This window comes from Lynx rufus, unplaced genomic scaffold (assembly GCF_022079265.1).
Source record: "Lynx rufus isolate CCGP_SWC_20201006 ecotype Redwood Valley unplaced genomic scaffold, mLynRuf1.p SCAF_13, whole genome shotgun sequence".
NCBI lineage: Eukaryota > Metazoa > Chordata > Mammalia > Carnivora > Felidae > Lynx > Lynx rufus.
Window position 1 is genome coordinate 45,369,028 of NW_025814827.1, and position 21,323 is coordinate 45,390,350.

At 38.4% G+C, this 21,323-nt stretch overlaps 1 protein-coding gene across 1 annotated transcript in view; it reads left to right on the top strand.

Moving 5' to 3' along the window:
- RNF212B (ring finger protein 212B) overlaps nt 1–21,323 on the top strand; it is a 37,176-nt gene that overhangs the window by 2,855 nt on the left and 12,998 nt on the right. The window contains exons 3-13 of the mRNA XM_047075467.1: nt 827–879; nt 1,342–1,416; nt 11,449–11,564; nt 12,194–12,254; nt 13,433–13,461; nt 14,443–14,489; nt 14,713–14,755; nt 14,916–14,976; nt 15,367–15,415; nt 20,668–20,707; nt 20,997–21,097. Coding sequence (XP_046931423.1) covers nt 827–879; nt 1,342–1,416; nt 11,449–11,564; nt 12,194–12,254; nt 13,433–13,461; nt 14,443–14,489; nt 14,713–14,755; nt 14,916–14,976; nt 15,367–15,415; nt 20,668–20,707; nt 20,997–21,097 — 675 coding nt within the window. The remainder of the gene's footprint in view (nt 1–826; nt 880–1,341; nt 1,417–11,448; nt 11,565–12,193; nt 12,255–13,432; nt 13,462–14,442; nt 14,490–14,712; nt 14,756–14,915; nt 14,977–15,366; nt 15,416–20,667; nt 20,708–20,996; nt 21,098–21,323) is intronic.

The window sequence follows — 21,323 nt, forward strand, 5'->3', positions numbered from 1 at the left end:
CTTTGTTTCGTGTTTTTCTTAAACAGAAGAATGATTCCTACTTGCTAGCTCACTCTGGCAATAATATGGAGGGAAGGCTGGGAAAAACCTTTAGTCCTCAAGGAAAGAAGAGTGAGGTTACTAGCCTCTGAAGATGTTTTTCTCTTGTTGGATCTCATGACCCTTTTAAGTTATCTGCTAATGTAACAAAACCATTTTATGGTAACAGCAGCTCACCTTGAAGAGGTTTGTCTCGGTAAAGCATATGCCATGTGATATTTTCTCTTGACATGGCATTTATCTTAACAATAACCAACACCACTAAAATTTCAACTTAAAGATTAAGAATTTTAATTTTTATTCTTTCAGATTCGATTAATTAGAGAATGAGAGCAGGAGAGCTTCAAAGCAAGTTCCAAGCAAATTAGCAAAGTGAGAACAGGGCAGGAATAATTCGGTTTCTTATAGTATCTACAGTGTGCCCACTGTCAGGTAGGTGGGGGGAAAAAGAGCAACTTACACCCGAAACCATTAGTACTCTTGTGTTCTTCCTAGTACTACTTGCTGGGGGGTTAGAACTGCCCTTCACCTGCAGAAGAAAATTGGGAATGTATAAAGAGGAAATGGGTAGAGGTACAGTGTGAAAGCCTTATTTGTCAAAAACATACAAGTTTGCAAATATTGATTTTGAGAACAGAGCTCAAGGTGTCCTTTTGTAGCACAAAGATACTCTAAGTTTAGTAAGAGCCTGTTTCTTGCTAGCCTACTTGGCTATTACCATGTATTTTAGGGAGAACATACCTCTTGACCATAAAAACTGAACATTTTTTTCCCTTCCCCCCCTTAGAAAAATGTGCTGTTTGTGGAACTGCCTGCAAGCATCTGGCTCTTTCTGATAATGTAAGTTTTTCTTCTCCAACCACAAACCATTTTATCCCATTCCTAGCCTATAGGAAGTATACAAAGAGTACAGTTGATGAGTGACTAAGCACTGAAATTTTTAAGAAAGAAAGAAAGAAAGAAAGAAAGAAAGAAAGAAAGAGGAAGGAAGAAAAGAAAAGAAAAGAAAAGAAAAGAAAAGAAAAGAAAAGAAAAACTTGCAGATAGCAATTGTTATATATTTTTTAAAAAGGGCAAACAACAGAAGAATTGTTTGTGGCTGTTGCTATCGAAGCACGAGGTAAGGAGGATTAAAACATATAGTCTACATCTCCTAGGGCAGTGGTGAGCATCCTCATATTTAGGATAGTGAAATAATAACTCGTGCTTTAGGAAGTCGTGGTACATCCTTTGCCATATTTGCTGGTATTTTATTTCATTCTGTTGTGGATATGTTCAATATTTGTCTTACTGTCTTTATAGCTGAAACCTCAGGAGAAGATATACTTCAAAAGCCCTGTGGAGACAGCTTTGCAGTATTTTAGTCACATCTCTCAGGTATGAGAAACAAAAGTGAAGAAAACCAGATTCTCCAGGCAAATTCTTTTTTTCTTTTTTTTTTTTTAACGTTTATTCATTTTTGACAGACACAGAGGGACAGAGTGCAAACAGGGGTGGGGCAGAGAGAGAGGGAGACACAGAATCCAAAGCAGGCTCCCGGTTCTGAGCTCTCAGCACAGAGCCCAGTGCAGGGCTCGAACTCATGAACCGTGAGAGCATCATCTGAGCCGTAGTCAGATGCTTAACCAACTGAACTACCCAGGCGCCCCCCACTCTCCAGTTCTCCACTGAGATTATTTCATAGCCTAATGGGATTTCTATCTTGGCATGTTTCTTGAGATTTTATCACTGTTTTTCTTCTCCACTCCTGTGAGTGTATTCCTTTCCTAAACATAAACATGATCCTTTCTCATATTCTGGCTGAAGATAGTGGATTTAATTTTTCTTTGCTGTCTCAGCACTCAATCCTAACCCTGGTAATAGAAGAAGGGGAATTAGGCTTTCACTACATTCTGCTTTTAGCTGCTTGGGTGAGCCATCATATTTGAGATACTATTTAACATTATGGGGAGATAAAATCTAGCTGAGACTCGGGGAGAAATGAAAACAAGGTCACATGAACCAGAGAAGGAGCAGACCTTTGGTTAATAACTAAACCCAGGATTAGTTAATGATCAGTAGAGAAATTATATGTAGTCTAAATTCTAACCTGCCTAATCAAGGGACCAATTTACACATGGTCAAAAAATCAAGATAAAATAAATGGAAAGGGTGAATTAATCATCACTTTAGTGAAGGGACAGTTTGGTAAAGTCAGCAATGTCTGAAAATGTGTTTTCCTGTCTGTGAAGTTGAACAACTGATCCAAGTAATATCTAGATTGTTTCATTCAGGCCTCTGCTCAAATTTTTCTTCCTCAGTCAGACTTTTACTGACTCTCATATCTCAAATGGTAGCCCCAGCACTGTCTACTTCTTACCCTGCTTTATTTTTCATTGTAGCTCTTACCTCTAACATTATATACTTGTTTAATGTCTGAATCCTGCACTGAAATGTAGGGCCCATAAATTCAGATATTTAATAGGTTTTTTTATTGTTATATAACCAGCTCTTTGGATAAATGTTAATATGTAGTGGACACTCAAAAAATTATTATATGAATGAATGGCACATTGATCTAAATATCCACTTGTGTTTTAATCATCCCAGATCTCTCGAGTGACCTGCCAAGGGCTTTTTTCTGCTGTCCTACTCCATGACCAATAGTTAATCACACTGCCCTAGCCTGTGAGCTTTCTTCTAATCCTAGGTCATAGACTACACCCTTATCCATAACTAGCCATCTTTCAAATGCATACCACTAATTGTTCCTTCTTTGGTAAAGCCTTCCCTGATTCCTGTAGGCAAATTTTTGCGCAGACTTTTGTAATCCTATCCCACCTGCTCTTAACTCTGTGAAAGTGTTTTATTTGTTCTTTGTTTCTCTCACTAAACCAAAACCTTTGAAAGACAGGTATCAGCTTCGTATTGCCTAATGGCTAATGAGGTACCTGGTACAAATTAAGTAAATAAGAAATGTTTGTTAAATGAATGAATGCACCTTGGGGTGCGTCCGACTTCCGCTCAGGTCATGATCTCGTGGTCTGTGAGTTTGAGCCCCGCGTTGGGCTCTGGGCTGACAGTTCAGAGCCTGGAGCCTGCTACGGATTCTGTGTCTCCCTCTCTCTCTGCCCCTCCCCTGCTCATGCTCTGTCTCTCTCTCTCTCTCTCTCTCTCTCTGTCAAAAATAAATAAACATTAAAAAATAAAAATAAATGAATGAATGCACCTTAAGGCTGGTGGGGGGGGGGGGTTGGGGGGAATGATTCAAGTCAAGGTCAGAGAAAGAGGCTTGAACATATAGGAACTTGTAGGTCATGGTAAGGGTTTTAAGCACAGAAATGGTGTTATCTGATATAAATTTTATTTTATTTTTATTTATTTTTATTTTATTTTATTTTTTAAATAGATATTTATTTTTGAGAGAGAGAGGGGAAGAAAGAGAGGGAGACACAGAATCCAAAGCAGGCTCCAGGCTTTAAGCTGTCAGCACAGAGCCTGACGTGGGGCTTGAACTCATGAACCTGTGAGATCATGACCTGAGCTGAAGTCAGACACTTAATTGACTGAGCCACCCAGGCACCCCATCTGATAATGTAATTTTAAAAGAGAATCTGGCTGCTGAGTGGAGAATGGATCATAGAGAAGTTAAGAGTAGAAGCAAAGAGACTACTTAAGAGGCTATAGGAGAAATCTAAGCAAGACTTCTTGAGCTAAAATGGTAGCAATAGAAATGGAGAAGTGTAGTCAAATCTGAGATATTTTCTAGGAAGAACCGTTGTTGATTTGGATGTGGAAGATGAGAAAAAGAGAGGAATCAAAGAAGATGTCTGGGTTTTTGTCTTGAACAGCTGAGTGGGATGATTGTTCTCTTTACCAAGGCTGAGAAGACCATTTGAGGGAAAATACCATTTTGGATATTAGGTTATAGATGCTTGTTAGAACTCCTGTAGGATAAATCACAAAGGCAGATAAATTTATCATTCTGAAGCTCAGGACATAGGTCAAGGATAGAGATATAAGTATGGAGCTCATTAGGATAGAGATAGTTTTTAAAGCCTTGGGACTTGATGAGATCGCCCAGAGAAGGATCCCCTTCAAAATCTAGTGATTAGGTGGAGTTAACAAAGAGAAGCAATGAATGAGTGAAAGCAAGGAGAGTGTGATATCACAGGAAACTAAGAAAGGGAAATGTTCCAAAAAGAAAGAAATAATCAGTGTCCCCCCACCCCCGCCCGCCCCGCTTCAGACATATATCCATTTGCTGCCTTGATATCTTCACTAATCTTCCATATGTCCCAAACTGAGCTCAGTATTCTTAACACCCTCCACCCTGCTCACCCTCCAATACACACAGGAAAATAGGCTACTTACTCTTTCTGTTTCTATAAGGGTAAATGATAACCATTATCCACATAACAATCAAACCAAAAATCTAGGAGTCATTCTTGATTCCTTTTTCTCTTTGCATATCCAATCCATTATTAAATCATGTCAGTTCTGTCTCTCTAAAAGACTTGAATACTCTCTATCTCCAGCCTTCTAGTTTAATCTATCATTGTTTCTTTCCTAAATTACTATAGTAGCTTCCTAACTGTTCTTTTGATGTCCAGTCACTCCTTTTCCTATCAATGCTCCATATTGAGGCCAAGAAACCATTCAAAATATAGGTATGATTAGTTCATTTTCCTATTTAAAACTATTCAATACAACCATTGCTTTGAGAATAAAGTCCAGTGTTCAACATGGTCCATAGGGCCAGGTCTGCTTTGGTCCCTGCTTATCCCTTTAGTCTCACCTCTTTTCCTCTCCCCCTATCCCACTATATACAGACATATTGAATCTATTTTAACTCTTTATATAAATATTTTCTCTCTTGTTTCTGGACCTTTGTACATGCTGTTTCATCTGTCTAGAACATTATATCCTCCAACATATATAGGGATAAGTACACACAGTACCTACAATATAATACCATATTGCCATATCGTATTATAATTTTTTGTTTGCTCATGTTGTCCTATGAGGATAGAGGCAGTATTAATCTTATTCATCTTCTATATAACCTCCTTACATAGTACCAGGAACACAGTAGGATTCAGTAAGTATTTTTTGAAAGAATCAATAGAATAATCTTTCCTATTGAGGTTTTCCTTTAATATAGTATATGAAGTATGGTAAAGGGGTAACACTGGGAAAACTATTGAAGTAGAAATATTGAGATCAAATCTGCCTGCTAGCTTGCAACCATTTCTTTGAACCATTCATATTCCTTCACATGTAATGTGAAATAATAATACTCATCTTAGTTCTTATAAATATCAAGTGAAATAATGTTATGAAAATATTCTTAAAGTTGTAAAGTACTGTATTAGTTTAAAGAATAATGTGGAGGGGCACCTGGGTGGCCCAGTTGGTTAAGCATCCAACTCTTGATTTCAGCTCAGGTCATGATCTCATGGTTCAAACCCCACACTGGGCTCTGCACTGACAATGTGGAGCCTCCTTGGGATTCTCTCTCTCTCTCTCTCTCTCTCTCTCTCTCTCTCTATTCCTCTCCTACTTGTGCTCTCTCTCTCTCAAAATAAATAAATAAACTTAAAAAATTAAAACAGAATAATGTGGAGAACTCATAGTAGATTATGGAAGGTCACAAACCTGCAGGAAAATAATTAAAGATCATATAAGTAAAAAGAAGTTTGGATTTTTAAATTATTTTCAAAGTATAAAATACATGTCTACTTTTTAAATACCAACTTTATAGACATGTACCTTATGTACCAAATTTGCCCCTTTGAAGTTTTCATTTTAGTGTTTTTAGTATATTCACATAATTATGCAATCACTACTACCTAATTTTAGAGTATTTTTATTACTCCTAGAAGAAACCCTATATCTATTAGCAGGCACTTCCCAAATCCTCTCCACCCTCCCCAGCCCTAGGCAATCACTAATTTACTTTCTATCCCTATAGGTTTGCCTATTCTGGACATTTCATAAATATGGAATTAATGTGTGATCTGTTGTGACTGACTTCCTTCACTAAATATGACGTTTCTAGGATCATCCACGTTGTAACATGTATTAAGACTTCAGTAGCACTTCACTCTTTTTATAACCAAATAATATTCCATTATATAAATGGGTATATGTTTCATGTATCCATTCATCAGTTGAGAGATATTTGGGTTGTTTCTACTTTTTGGCTATTATGAGTAATTCTGCTATTAACATTTGTGTGTAAGTTTCTGTGGGAGCATATATTTTCATTTCTCTTGGATGTATATGTAGAAGTTGAATTACTGAGTCAAATGGTAACTATGTTTAACTTTTCGAGGAAATGTCAGACTGTTTTCTCCAGTACTGACACTATTTTACATTCTAATCTTCAGTGTTTGAGAGTTTTGATTTCTCCATATCTTCACTAACTCTTATAAACTCTTAACTGTCTTTGATTATAACTATCCTAGTGGAGTGAAGTAGTATCTCATTGTGGTTTTGATTTGGGATTCCTCTCTTGACAAATGATGTTGAGCATCTTTTCCTGTGCTCACTGGCCATTTGTATATCTTCTTTAAAGTTCTGTTCAGAGGCACCTGGGTGGCTTAGTTGGGTAAGCATCCAACTTCAGCTCAGGTCATGATCTTGCGGTTCATGGATTCGAGCCCCGCATCAGGTACTGTGCTGACAGCTCAGAGCCTGGAGCCTGGTTCAGATTCTATGTCTCCCTCTCCCTCTGCCCCTCCCCAGCTTGTGCTCTGTCGCTTTCTCTCTCTCAAAAATAAATAAACATTAAAAAAAAATTTTAAATAATAATTCCTTAATCTTATCCAATTCTGCAGCTGTTATAATTATTTTAAAACTTTGTTTGAATTGGGTTTCTATAAGGTCTATATAGTTCAGTTGGTTGTTAATGTCTCAAGTTTCTATTTAACTATAAGTTTCCTTTCGTTTCTTTTTTTATTAGTACTGAAGAAAATGTTCTTTTGTCTTACAGAGTTTTCTCCAGTGTGGATTTTGTTCATTGTATCCCCATGGAATCATTTAATAATGCTTGTTTGTGCTCTGTATTTCCTTAATCAGAATCATTTGATTGGGGGTGAGTGGGAGGCAAGACTACTTTACAGCAGTGTTGTGTTCCACCAAGAGGTACATAAGAGTCTTCTGTCTCTTGTTTTATGTGATGGTAGCCAATGATGAACTTTACATTGATCCATTAAGTAATTAGGAGTTGCAAAATGCTGGGGTCTCTGGATGGCTCAGTCAGTTGGGTGTCCGACTTTGGCTCAGGTCAAGATCTTGCGGTCTATGAGTTCGAGCCCTGCATTGGGCTCTGTGCTGAGAGGGATCAGGGCCTGAACCCTGCTTTGGATTCTGTGTCCCTCTCTCTCTCTGTACTCTGCTGCTCCCACTCTGTCTCTCTGTCTTTCTCTCTCAAAAATAAATAAACATTGAAAAAAAATTTTTTAAGGAACTGCAAAATGCTAATATTTAATTCTGTCATTTCTATCTCATTTTTTTTAGGTGGAATATGTCTATAAAAAGAAACTTCCTTTTCTCAACAGTATGATTACCTTGAGATATAATTTAAAATACTAAGACTTTTAGGGGAACCTGGGTGGCTCAGTTGGTTAAGCATCCGACTTTGGCTCAGGTCATGATCTCGCAATTCCTGGGTTTGAGCCCCTCATCAAGCTGTCTGCTGTCAGCACAGAGCCATTTTGGATCTCTTTCACCTTCTCTTTCTGCCCCTCCTCCACTCATTTTCTCTCTCTCTCTCTTTCTTTCTCTCAAAATAAATAAACTTAAAAAACTTACTAAGACCTTTAGATACAATGGAATGAGGGAGTCAGTTTCATAAAAGATAGATAAGACAAACCAATAGGTTATGAGAGTCAAAGGTTTATGACAATAGGTTATGACAATAGGTTATGAGTCAATAGGTTATGAGAGTCAAATGAGTTTACCAATACCTTTGAGGTAAATTTCTAAAACTTAGCAACATCTTTACAAATATTCAAAACATTAAAATTGTATGGGAATATAAATCTTCAACTAAAAACTCTGACATTTAAAAATAAGACTTAGGAAATCAATTCTAAGTACAAAAAAGTTGGTCAAGCTAATATTCATTTCCACGGTGTATATCAATTTTTATAAACAAACAAATATCTTTTTTAAAAAATCATTAGGCAGCAAAATGCATACCCCACATTGGACCAAAATATCTTGTGTCCTATCATAATAAACTACTGAGCTTCCCCTTTCCTTCCATTGTGATTCCTCTTCTGGTATCTTTTAGTGGTTTCTCCCTTGCTTTCTCCAGGCCCTTGTCATTAACTGGACCTATTTCAGAACTGAAGTTTTAGAATACTGTCTTCAACAAATCAAGTAAAAATTGTGTTCCATGTTACCAATTCTAAAAAGAGTGAGAATCCAGGGCCTGAAGACCAGGATACCCTTACCTGGTCCTAGTATGGAGATACAGGAAAGGAATCTGGGTCTAGAAATAGGTAGTTTCATACATTGTTCCAATAAAATAAACAGTATTTAATACTTGGCATCATCTAGACAGCATTTATGTTATCAACAGAACTACCTTTATTACTATCTGCTCTATGTTATATTAACGAAATAATCCCAATTTAGAAAAGAAGTCACCAAAATTTGTCCTTCTTCAGGAAAAAAAAGAAGTGAAACTCTTTTTTTTAATGAGGCTGAAGAATTTGAATGAGACAGAATAATGAGTTTGCTAATGATCAAGATTTCTTAAATACTGAAATTCATTCCTGAGTTAGGTTTTAGAGTCTATTTTGATGGATGTATTCGAAATAGGCTAAACATTTGTATTCTAACATCAGGCAAAAGCGTGTGTTCCTCTCCTATAACACTTCTTGCTAGTGATTGTTTTCTGGATTTGTCTTTCCTCTTCTTGGAATGGTCAAATCTAGGATTTGGGTTTGAGTTTTTGGGTAAGTAGTCCTGCTCAGGCCTAGGCAAAAGGCCCTTCAGTAGTCTATTCTAGACTCCTGGAGTTGCAGAGGGGGATCTATTTCCTGTGCACAGAGTGGGGGAGGTGGGCAAGTCTGGGAAGGCAAAAGAAGTTCTCAGTCAAAAGAAAAAACAGAGAAGCTTGGGTAGGTCAGTCGATTGAGCATTCAACTCTTGATTTCGGCTCAGGTCATGATCCCAAGGGTTATGGGGTATAAGGCTCACTTCACTGAGTATGGAGCCTGCTTAGGATTCTCTCTCTCTCCCTCTCTCTGCCTCTCTCCCCCTGCTCATGTGTGTGCATGGTCTCTTTCTCTCTCTCTCTCTCAAAAAAAATTTTTTTAAATAAATAAATAAAAGAAAAAACAGACCAAAGTTCTTTTAGCTCAGAAAAAAACATGTGGTGGTGGAGTTGGAAGTGTGGGGGAAATTTGGAAATTAGACAAATTTGCTATTGATTTGAATTAAAATAAAAATTAAGGTTGGATAAATTCTTCCTCCTGAAGAATCTAGAAAGACGAGGCAGTAACATGTACTCATGGGTGATTATTAGGAGGGGAGTAGTTTAAATCAGTTTATTTAGATGGGAAAGGGAGGAACTTAAAAGGGAAATTCTTTTTCTCTTAAGTTTTATTTCCTTTTAAGCAGCCATCTGTCATGTGTTCTATCTAGTTCGAGAGGAGATTGCCAATTGCTCCTTATCTTTTTCTTATCCTTTTTGAGGACTTAGCTCAGTAAGTTAAAATGATTAACTTTTTATGAGACAAATGGGACCTTTGATGATCTCTAGGGGAAGAATAACTGGTCTAGGGCAGGATTTGGGTTTTCTTGGCCCAAGGTTGATCCTAACTTAATTTCACTGCAAACTAATCCCAAGAATGATTAAGATGTTTGGGATACTGTCTCTCGGCTAAACATTACACTTATCTTAACATCTATTGCTCCCCAACCTCTCTCCACTTTAGGTAACTCCTGGGATTCTGAGCGCCTTTTCCTACATCTGCACTGCTCAAATTTTAAAAAGCTAACATGTTTTATTTTCGTGAAAACAACCACTTAAAAAAAAACAACTAAAGAAGACTATAATGAAATCTTACCTAACTAGAATTAGTTCAGTTTGGTTGTGAGTAGAAAGGAAAGAGGGTAGAAGCTATATAAACTTTTTTTTAAGTTTATTTATTTATTTTGAGGGAGAGAATGAGCACAAGCAGAGGAGGAACAGAGAGAGAGGGAGAGGGAGAGAATCCTAAGCAGGCTCTGCACTGTCAGCACAGAGCCCAGTTCGGGGTTCAAACTCCAGAACCGTGAGATCATGACCTGAGCCAAAATCAAGAGTCGGATGCCCAACTGACTGAGTCACCCAGGCACCCCTATAAACTTTTAAGTTCAATTCTGTAGTAGGGTGGTAAAAGCAACTCACAAATTAGGTGAAAACAAAAAGTTTATGCCAAAAATACCAAGATTTAGGGAAGGACCTTAGAGAAAAGGTTTATAGTCTGAATAGGGAGGAAGCAGATGAGACATAAACACTGCTGTGTGTTCAGAAGTAGAGCCTGACAAAGCTAAAACACTTTCTAAATATTAACTTTTGCTCTGAGTCAGTAATCCTCTGATAGGCACATCAGTATATCAAATGGTAAAGCAAAACAAAAGATAAAATTATTTGCCCATGCCCAGAAATAAAATTCAGGAATAGATAATCTCCTCCTGTGCTTCTTTGCCCTTTACTGTAGCAGCATAAACAGGCTGCAAGTGCCCCTGTGGGTGTCTCAGGGAAAGTAAATTGGTTACCAGTGCTCCGTAATAGCTAGGAATGTGGAAGCTGAGGCCAAACTAATAGTAGACAAGTTAGATCAGAACCAACTCTAAGCCTGAAAAAGTTTTTTGAGTATCACTCTTCTTGTGCAAGATGAAAGATTATATTTTTAAAGGGCCATTCTACCATGCCAGAATATTCTCATAAAGATTTTAAGAAGTGGGGCACCTGGGTGGCTCAGTCAGTTAAGCGTCCAACTTGGCTCAGGTCGTGATCTCATGGTTCTTGGGTTCCAGCCTGCATCAGGCTCTATGCTGACAGTTCAGAGCCAGGAGCCTGCTTCAGATTCTGTCTCTCTCTCTCTCTCCCTCTCTCTCTCCCTCCCTCTCTCTCTCTCTCTCTCTTTCTCTGCCCCTCCCCCACTCATGCTCTGTCTCTCTCAAAAATAAATAAACACTAAAAAAAATTTTTTTTAAGATGTTAAGAAGCCATTTTCCTGGAAATGAGAAGCTTTGGCTTTCCCTAGTGCCAAATCGTCTACTTTGGGGGAGACATGAATTAGGCTAGATGCTCCAGAAGAAAATGATCATTAAAGGATGAATTGGTAGATTTCTCTTTGTTGCCAGAAGTAAGGAGAAAGGAGTTATGGGGGTGTGTGTCAAAGACCTGTTTTTCCCTAGTAGGTGTGGAGTTTCCAGAAGAAACAAACAGATCTCCTCATCGCCTTTTATAAGCATAGAATTACAAAGTTAGAAGCAGCCATGCAGGAGACACAGCAGACGGTGACCAGCCAGGAAAAGTAAGTGACAAATCAAATCACCAGAGAGCATTTTTTCTTTTAGAGAAGCTGTAGCCCTTATTTCCTTATGGTTGCAAAGCCTCGAAATTGCTCTATGTGTGTTTGTGTTTGTCTTGGGTAAATCAGGTACCAAATTTTTGGTCCCCTCAATCTCCATTTTGTTTTTCTCTTTCTTCCCTCAAGGGGCCTTGCTCACCTTATAGTTTTCCTCTTGTACTTCCTTGTCAAAAATTGCTTCTTTGGGGAGATGAGGCATAGCTTTTCAATATAAAGACGAGAGACAACATTTCAGATGTTACCTCCAGGAGGGCATATTTGGAAATCTTAAGCTAAAAGATGGAATCCTTGATGGAAGTTTTCAGACAGCAGCAGGCCAGGGGTATGTGTGGAAGGGAAATGGAACTGTGTGTAAACTCCTCTGAAATCATACCAAGTGACTGCTTATTTTGTCCACCTGATTCTTCTAGCCGTCAAATTCAGCTCCTATCTCCTGAATCCCTAGATCTCTGATAGAAATATCTTGTACAGTGGCAGGCATCTCTCTGTATTAACTAGATATTAACAATAAAAATCAGGGTTTTTTTATCCCATTGACCTGCTGGAGATGATTATTTCCATCTTTTGCCTAGAGAGCTGTCAGTCTTAAAGAAGGAGAATGGAGAACTGAAGAAATTTCTTGCCATCCTAAAGGTGAATGAAACAGATTTTCCTTACTATTATTTTCTCTCCTACTTTTCCCGTATATCCAATTGACGTGTAGAATAGTGTTTCCTAACCTTTTTCACATCCTGGCGTAAATAACTGATAATATTTGTACAAGTACACTCTGGTAAATGGTCGAGGCCCCAGAACACCTTGGACTGAAAGGATCAACATGTAACACTGGTAACCCATTCTCGAACATCAGTGAGTCAGGACATACCATTTGGGAAACTCTCTTATAGAAGAGACATCTATTATAACTTAAAATTTCTCTTTAAGAATCCCAAGGCACCTTGGGGTGCCTGGGTGGCTTGGTCGGTTAAGCGTCCGACTTCGGCTCAGGTCATGATCTCACTGTCCGTGAGTTCAAGCCCCGCGTCGGGCTCTGTGCTGACAGCTCAGAGCCTGGAGCCTGTTTCAGATTCTGTGTCTCCCTCTCTCTCTGCTCCTCCCCTGTTCATGCTCTGTCTCTCTCTGTCTCAAAAATAAATAAATGTTAAAAAAAAATTAAAAAAAAAAGAATCCCAAGACACCTCAGGACCTTTCCTCTTCCTCCAATCCACCTCTATTTCCTAGACGTTTCTTTCTTCCTAAGAATGTTCTCTGTATTTATATAATTTTCCTATTGATCCTACTCCTGAAACTATTCTAGCACATTTATCCTGCCATTTTCCCTTCCCTCCCCCATAGACTCTCCATATTTTCCCAGGTAAATCAGTCTTCAGGATTCCCAATGTGTTTTTTTTTTTTTTCAACGTTTATTTATTTTTGGGACAGAGAGAGACAGAGCATGAACGGGGGAGGGGCAGAGAGAGAGGGAGACACAGAATCGGAAACAGGCCCCAGGCTCTGAGCCATCAGCCCAGAGCCTGATGCGGGGCTCGAACTCACAGACCGCGAGATCATGACCTGGCTGAAGTCGGACGCTTAACCGACTGCGCCACCCAGGCGCCCCCCCCCCATGTGTTTTTATGAAGAGTAACTAAATGTTTATCCTGCCAAAGCTAATAATTTCCTAGGGAAGCATTGCTGCTGTTTTTTCTCCTGCTGGGAATCTTAGCAACAACAGCTAGAGGACATTGCAGCTTAGTTATCTAGCAAGTAACATTCATTCGTTAGGATCTTTGAACTGCAGCTTCCTTCACTCCCATTTTTTTCACTTACAGGAATCTCCAAATTGGTACCAAGGAAGCAGGTCAGTTTTATCAGGTCCCATACTAGCCCTGTTTGAAAATTGCTGTTCTTTCTTAACTCTAGGCTGCAACACACCTGTGTGGGCTGTAAGGTGGAGGAAATGGTTGATGAAGTTATCTTTCACTTCTCCAGTTACTCACAGAAAAGTGCTCAAGTAAAGTCTTGAATGTAATGTTCACTCTTATGAAATCCTACTCATCCTTCAAAATTCAACTCATATGTCACTTCCTGTGTCAAGACTTCACTAGGCAGAGTTCAATATTTTATTAATCATTTATTCAATAAATATTAATTGCCTATTGTTTATCAGGTGCCATATTAGATGCTGTGTGTACATCACCAGTTAGTCTCATTGGTAATGTCCGTACCCTACCAACTATTAAATGGTTTTTTTTAAATCTCAGCCCTGTTTTGGTGTGTTAAGAGACATGGTTCCTGCACCCACAGAAGTGACAGTCTAGTGTTCTTTCATGCTTCTGTACTTCTGATACACCAATTATAATACTTAAACATTGCTTTTATTTATCTTTTTATCTCTCCAGCCTCTCAAATATAGGAACCTATTCTAGTTACATTTGTAATCTCAGGATCTAGGATGTATAAGCACTAAATAAATGCTTGTTGAAGAGATGGATGAGGGGATGGAAGGAGTGAGGGAATGATGGATTTATGCATGGATGAACAGGTGGATAGATACATGTAAAACTGAGAGTACTTTGTAGGCCTTGAGGGAAAGAAGAAAGGAGAACTTCAAAATTTCTCCTATTACAGGCAGTAGAGAAGGTTTCACTTAGGAAATTAGAGAGCCAAGGAGTCTCATATGGAAACTTTGCCTCCATATTTTGCGGTGATACCTGTAATACATGATAGTAAGCAATTTGTGTGCTCAGAGAGTAAGCTGTTACTTCTATAAACAATGATCTGATTGATCCTCTTAGGGGGTACTTAACTTCTGCTGCTGCTTTTTTTTTTTTCCTTTCAGGTCAGCCACACCTCGACCAGTAGGCATTACTTCTCCATCACAGTCAGGTAGTGAACATTTTTTGCCCAAATACCTGTGTAAGGTGAATAAATATCCTTTTCCCATATGGAAGATAGTTCCCTCTCAGAGACTGTAATGTGATTTTTCTAATCTTGTGTATGGTATGAAAAGATCATATAACCAGATACCCACTTGTGACAGATTGGGTAGGCAAGGCAGCGGGCACACCATTGATGGCTACTTTTCATACTTCACTTTATTCTCTTTCAGTTACTCCACGACCCAGTTCTCAGCACAGCAGCCAAGTGGTCAGGTGAGTAGACAGCCTACACAGCCATATTAAAACTGTTGGCAAGAGTTGGAATATGAAAGAAATACCTAGATATGGCAGAGATAGGGACTAAAGAGACTTTAGGTCTATGTAGAGTTTAACACCAGGTTTGTTTGTTTTCTTTCTGTCTCACCTTATACAGTCGGTCCTCCTCGGTGGAGTCTGTCCCTTACAGAATGTCTGGATTTACTAGCTTGGGACAAGTAAGTGATACTTTACTTTCTTTTCCCAGAATGAGATTTCTAATGCTACATGAAAGCAAAGATTTCTGGCAAAAATATTAACCTTATATTGGTTTTGGTATAAATTATCTGATGCCATGCCTGACTTTCTTTTCTTTTGGCAATGCAGCCCTGATGTTAGAAGCTAACACGAGAATAAGTGGGGTGAAAGTAGTGGAAATGTTTAAAGACTGAGTTAATAGTAATAGTTCATTTTGGAAGTAATAAAGTGTGGATCCTCCTTGGACTACCATGCCCATTCTAGGAGAACAATATATGCTTCAATGTGCAGATATAGAGAAATAGCAAAGAATATGGAAGCCAGAGAATGGGGACGTATTTATTAATTGATGTTTATTGTTTGTCCATCAGGGAGTCAGAGGCCTACAAGGAAAAAGTACTCCCAGAGACTCATATATTGGTGAGAGGGGGGCTGGGAAAGGATCAGAAACCAACATATATTCAGTACAGATACCAGAAGATTTCTGGTTTACTCTGCATGTATAATGCCATTATGCATTTTGTGTGCATAATATAAGGCAATTAATTTTTTTCCAGACACTGACTGATTCCAGGTATCCAGAGATATATTACTGATTTTCAAAGAATGATATTTCTGTTCTCAAACTGATAAGGAGAAACTTTTTTTGAGCAGTGGAAAGTCATTGAAAGCCTCTGGTCAAGAGATAGGGGAGATAGTCTCTGGTCAAGAGACACCCAGGTGTCTCAGTCAGTTAAGGTCACAATCTCACAGCTTTGTGCTGACAGCTCAGAGCCTGCTCAGGATTCTCTCTCTTCCTCTCTCTCTGCGCCTCCCCTGCTTGTGATCTGTCTCTCTCTCAAAATAAGTAAATAAAGAGAGAGATGGGATAACTTGAGTAAAATAGATTTGGATTTTTAAAATTGCCACAAGATGGCAGTAGAAGTTAGGTCTAAAAGATGCCCGTTGTGTTAGCCTGAAGGGGAATCCAGCTTCTTCACTATGTATTAAAAATTCCAGTGAAGGATACCCACTTAATTTCTTGTCTCTTTCCTCTTAGAACTATTATTGTTATTACTATTTTCAAGGGCATTATCCAGTCCATAGAGAATACTTATCAGAGAGGATTTCCCTTTCTTTCACAAGAGGCAGGGGTGAAATTTGCACATTTCTTTCTGTATAATCATTTTTGAAAATCACCAAATAGTTTCCCTCCAATTCTTTCATATTCACCCTTTAAAAAATGTAGAAGTCCTAGAAAATTTATTTCTGTCAGGTTAGTAGTAATATTTTCTATTTTGTTCCTGATTTTAGTTATTTGAAGCTTTCTACTCTTTTCTTGTAGAAAAAAGTTGGCTGAAGACTAGCCAATGTAGTTGAACATTTCAAAGAACCTACTTTTGGTTTTGTTGATTTTCTCTGTTTTTCTATTCTCTATTTCATTTATTTCTGCTCTAAGCTTTATATCTTTCCTTCTGCTTATTTTGAGTTTAGTTCTTTTTTTAGTTTCGTAAGATAAAAGGTTGGATTATTGATTTGAGATGTGCTTTTTAAATGTAGACATTTTTAGTTATAAATTTCACACTAAGCACTGCTTTCATTGCATCCTAAAAGGTTTAGTATTTTCTGGTTTTGTTTTCACTCATCTCAAAGTATTTTCTAGTTTCTTTTGTGATTTTTTTTCTTTGAACCATTGTTTTTTTTGGCAGTGTGTTGTTTAATGTTAACATATTTTGAATTTCACAAATTTCCTCCTGTTACTGATTTTTAGTTTCATTTCATTGTGGTTGGACGAAATACTTTGTATGATTTAAAATATATGGCCTAACAGATGGTTTATCTTGGGGAATGTTCCATGTACACTTTAGAAGAATGTGTATTCTGCTGTTATTGGGTGGAGTGTTTGTTCTAAAGAAGTCTTTAGATTTAGTTGGTATATAACGTTGTTCAAATCTTCTATTCCATTGCTGATCTTCTGTCTAGTTGTTCTATTCGTTATTGAAAGTGGAATATTGAAGATTCCAATAGTTTCTCTCCAGTTCTCTTCAATTCTGTCAGTTTTTGCTTCTTGTATTTTAGAACTCTGTTGTTAGATGAATATATGTTTATAAGTGTTGTATCTTCTTGATGGGCTGACCCTTTTACCATTTGACCTTTGTCTCAAAGTGCATTTGTCTGATATAAGTCACTCTGCCCTCTTTTGTTTACAGTTTGCATGGAATATTTTTTCCATATTTTTACTTTCAACCTACATGTGTCTTTGAATTTAAGATGAGTGTTGTATAGATAGTGTATAGTTGGATCTTTTTTGTTCGTCATTCTGCTCCATTTCATTGTGCTGTTATCATAAATTACATCTGTATAAGTTGTATACTCATCAACACAAAGTTACAGTTTTATACAATTGTCTTTATAATCATATAGGAGAGGGGAACCTGGGTGGCTTAGTCGGTTGAGTCCGACTTCAGCTCAGGTCGTGATCTCACGGTTTTGTGAGTTTGAGCCCCTCATTGGGTTCTCTGCTGTCAGCCCAGAGCCCACTTCAGATCTTCTGTCCCCCTCTCTCTCTGCCCCTCCCCTGCTCATGCTCTCTCTCTCTCTCTCTCTCTCTCAAAAATGAATACATATTTAAAAAATCAGATAGGAGAAAAAAGTTACAAACAAAAATACACATATACTTTTGTATTTACCAATGTAATTGCCTTTGCCAGTGCTCTTTATTATTTCTTCATGAAGATCTGAGTTACTGTCCAGTGTCCTTTCAGGTAAGCCTGAAGGACTCCCTTTAGTGTTTCTTGTAAGGCAGATTTGATAGTGATGAATTCTCTCAGTTTTTGTTCACCTGGGAACGTCCTAATTTCTCCATCTTTGATGTTTGTTTATTTTTGAGACAGAGAGTGTGAGTGCAAGGGGGATGGGGTGGGTGGGAAGAGGATCCAAAGCAGGCTCTGTGGTGACAGCAGAAAGCCCCATGTGGGGCTCAAACTCACAAACTGTGAGATCATGACCTGAGCTGAAGTTGGACACTCAACTGACTGAGCCACTCAGGCACCCCTTTCTCCATCTTTGAAGAATAGTTTTGCTGGATTTAAAATTTTTGGTTGACAGTCTTTCTTTTAGTATTCTGAATATGTTATCTGCCAGTGTTCTTGCCTCCCTGGTTTCTGAGGAGAAATCAATGCTAATTTTATTGAGAATCCCTTGCATGTTATAAGTGACTTCTTCTTTCAAGTTTCTTTTTTTTTTTTTTTTTTTTTGGTCTTTGGCTTTCAGTAGTTTATGATATGTCTAGGTGTGAATCTCTTTAACTGGAGTTAGTTGAGTTTCTTGGATGTGTAGATCAATTTTTTTTCATCTAATTTGGGAAGTTATCAGCCATTATTTCTTCAAATATTCTTTCTGTCCTGTTCCTCTTTTCTTCTTCTAGAACTCCCATTATGCATATGTTGATATACTTGATGGTATTTCACCAAGGTCTCTGAGGCTGTCTGTTCATTTTTCTTTATTATTTTTTCTTTCTTTTCCTCACATTATATAACCGCAATTGGCTTCAAATTTGCGGATTTTTTTCTTTTGTCCATTTGTATGTACTGATGGGCACCTCCAGTGAAATTTTCATTTTAGTTATTATACTTTCAATTCCAGAATTTATATTTGGTTCTTTTAAATATATTTTGTCTTTGGGGCGCCTGGGTGGCTTGGTCGGTTGAGTGTCCGACTTCAGCTCAGGTCATGATCTCACGGTCCGTGAGTTCGAGCCCCGCATCGGGCTCTGCGCTGACAGCTCAGAGCCTGGAGCCTGTTTCGGATTCTGTGTCTCCCTCTCTCTCTGCCCCTCCCCTGTTCATGCTCTGTCTCTCTCTGTCTCAAAAATAAATAAACGTTAAAAAAAATTTAAATATATTTTGTCTTTATTAGTATTCTCTATTTGTTGAGACACCATTCTCATACTTTAGTGCTTTAGACATGGTTTCCTAAGATATTTGAACATATTTAAAATACCAGATTTAAATGTTTGTCTAAAAAAAGTCTAGTCTGGGCTTAGTCCAATGTCTGGGCTTCCTCAAGGACAGTTTCTATTGATTGCTTTATTTCTTTATATGGGTCATACTTTCCTATTTGTTTGCATACTTCATAATTTTCTGTTGGAAACTGGACATTTAAAATAATGTAACAGGGCAACTATAGGAATCAGATTATTCCTCCTCCCCAGGGTTTTTTGATGTTGCTGTTTATAGTTAGTTAGTGACTCTTTAAAACTAAGTCTGTAAAATCTGTATTGTCAGGGCACCTGGCTGGCTCAGTCAGGTAAGCATCTGACTCTTGATTTCGGCTTGGATCATGATCTAATGGTTTGTGAGTTTGAGTACCACATTGGGCTCTGCACTGATGTTGCAGAGCCTGCTTGGAATTCTCTCTCCCTCTCTCTGCCCCTCCCCTGCTCGTGCTCTGTCTCTCAAAATAAATAAATCAATTAAAAAAAAATCTGTATTGTCATGGAATGCCACCAAAGTCTCTATTCAGTTAGCTTAGTGGTAAGCTAATGATTGGACAGAGATTTCCCTTAAACACCTGGAACCAGTAAGTCTCTCAGTCTTTGCTGAAGGGTTGTGTGTGTGTGTGTGTGTGTTGGGGTTCACTTTCAGCACTTAGCCAGACAATTGAGAACTGTGCCTTAGATTTCATCCTGCTTATATGACCTCAAGGTAAGAGATTAAGGCCTTTTCAGGTCTCTTCTGAGCATGCACATAGTCCTGCACATGCATATGGTCTAGATCCCAAGAACGTGTTGTTTTCAGAGTTCTTACCAACTCATTCCCCATCTCTTCCATCTATGCTTTTTGGTTAGCCTATTGTTTGCCCCAATTAATATTCACATCCTCAGGCAACCTAAAGAAGTGCTTTTAATTGTTTACAACAAACACTCTTGGGGAAAAGGCTTTTCACACATGATAAACTCTAAGCTCTAAGTCATGATGAGTTTGTGCTACAAGTCAAGTCACATAAAGGCAGTCTTGCAAGTAGAGTCTTCCAGCAAACCACTGGACAGGTCAAGTGATTATTCTCTGGGAATGAGACTGTAAGAGTCCCAACCCCATTCCATCCCCACAGTGACTGCCAGAATGTTGGTTTTCAAGGCTACCATGGAGCTGGAGGAGAAATGGGAATGGGGCAAGTTAAAATGCCAGAAAATTCACTCTTCTTAGCTTCATTTGGCTATTTTTTCTGGAATAAACATTCCCCAGACTGTTGCAAGGCTTTTGTTAATTTCTGGAGTTCTGAAAAAATTGGTTCTGACAATTTTTGCTAGTTTTCTCTTTCCTCTTATGGAGAGAATTTTTGGAGGTCCTTATGCCACCGTTTTTGCTGTCACTCCCAACCAATTTAATGACCCTTTGTCTTTAGCCATTCTTCCTAGTAATCCCCATCTTAGAGGGGAAACCAAGACACAGATACATTAGAACACATCCAGGCAGTACTGGGTCCTGGCCCACAAATCCATGAGAGGGAGGAAAGCAACTTTCACTGCTAGGTGATTTGTGAGTTTTTTTTACTTGTTGTTAGTCCCTAAGCCTAACATATACACTAAAAATCTTTGGTCCCCAATTTCTTTCCCTGGCCCCAAGTATACCTGAATAAATCTCTTCTCCAGCTCATGGGTTATCTCACAGGCTGACTTTTATGTTTTCCAGAAACCCCTTCACCAGCTTCCACTCACAGCCTATCTTATAGGTAAGTAGCACTGTGCTTCCTTTCACTTGGGATCTGTTCACACTGACACTCTGCTAGCAGCCCTGGGGTTACTTCTACTAGCCTATACCCCTGACATTTATAAATCTACCTTGTAAACAAGAGAGCATTGAATAGTACTGTGTCTAATATACATCAGAATTATTTTATTTTTAGTTGCAAGCAGGGGATTTATTTCCTGTCTTGTCTAAATATATAGGCTGTCCCTTTAAATACGCTTTTTACCTTTACCTTCGTTTTCTTTGCTGATGCTTTTATTTCCCCTCCTTAGGCCTTCACCTGCCTCTTCTGGACAGGGGATTTTTTCTTTCAGACCATCCCTAAATGGTGGGGATTCAGGCCACACAAGAGCCCTTACCCCCAGTAATTCAGGTATGTTAAATGTCATTCCCAAAGGAATGGAACTTCAATCATTGACATGTATACTAAAATGAGGATTTTCAAGGTGAAAGAAGTTAGGAAAAGAATGACTTTATAGCATGCCTCTTAAATTGCTTAGCTAAGTCTTTTTCCCTTCTGAGTGGTGTTCTACAGATTAAGACCTACCTATTTACCCTGACCCATAAGTAACATTGCCAAAGAACTGCCCAAGGAAGTT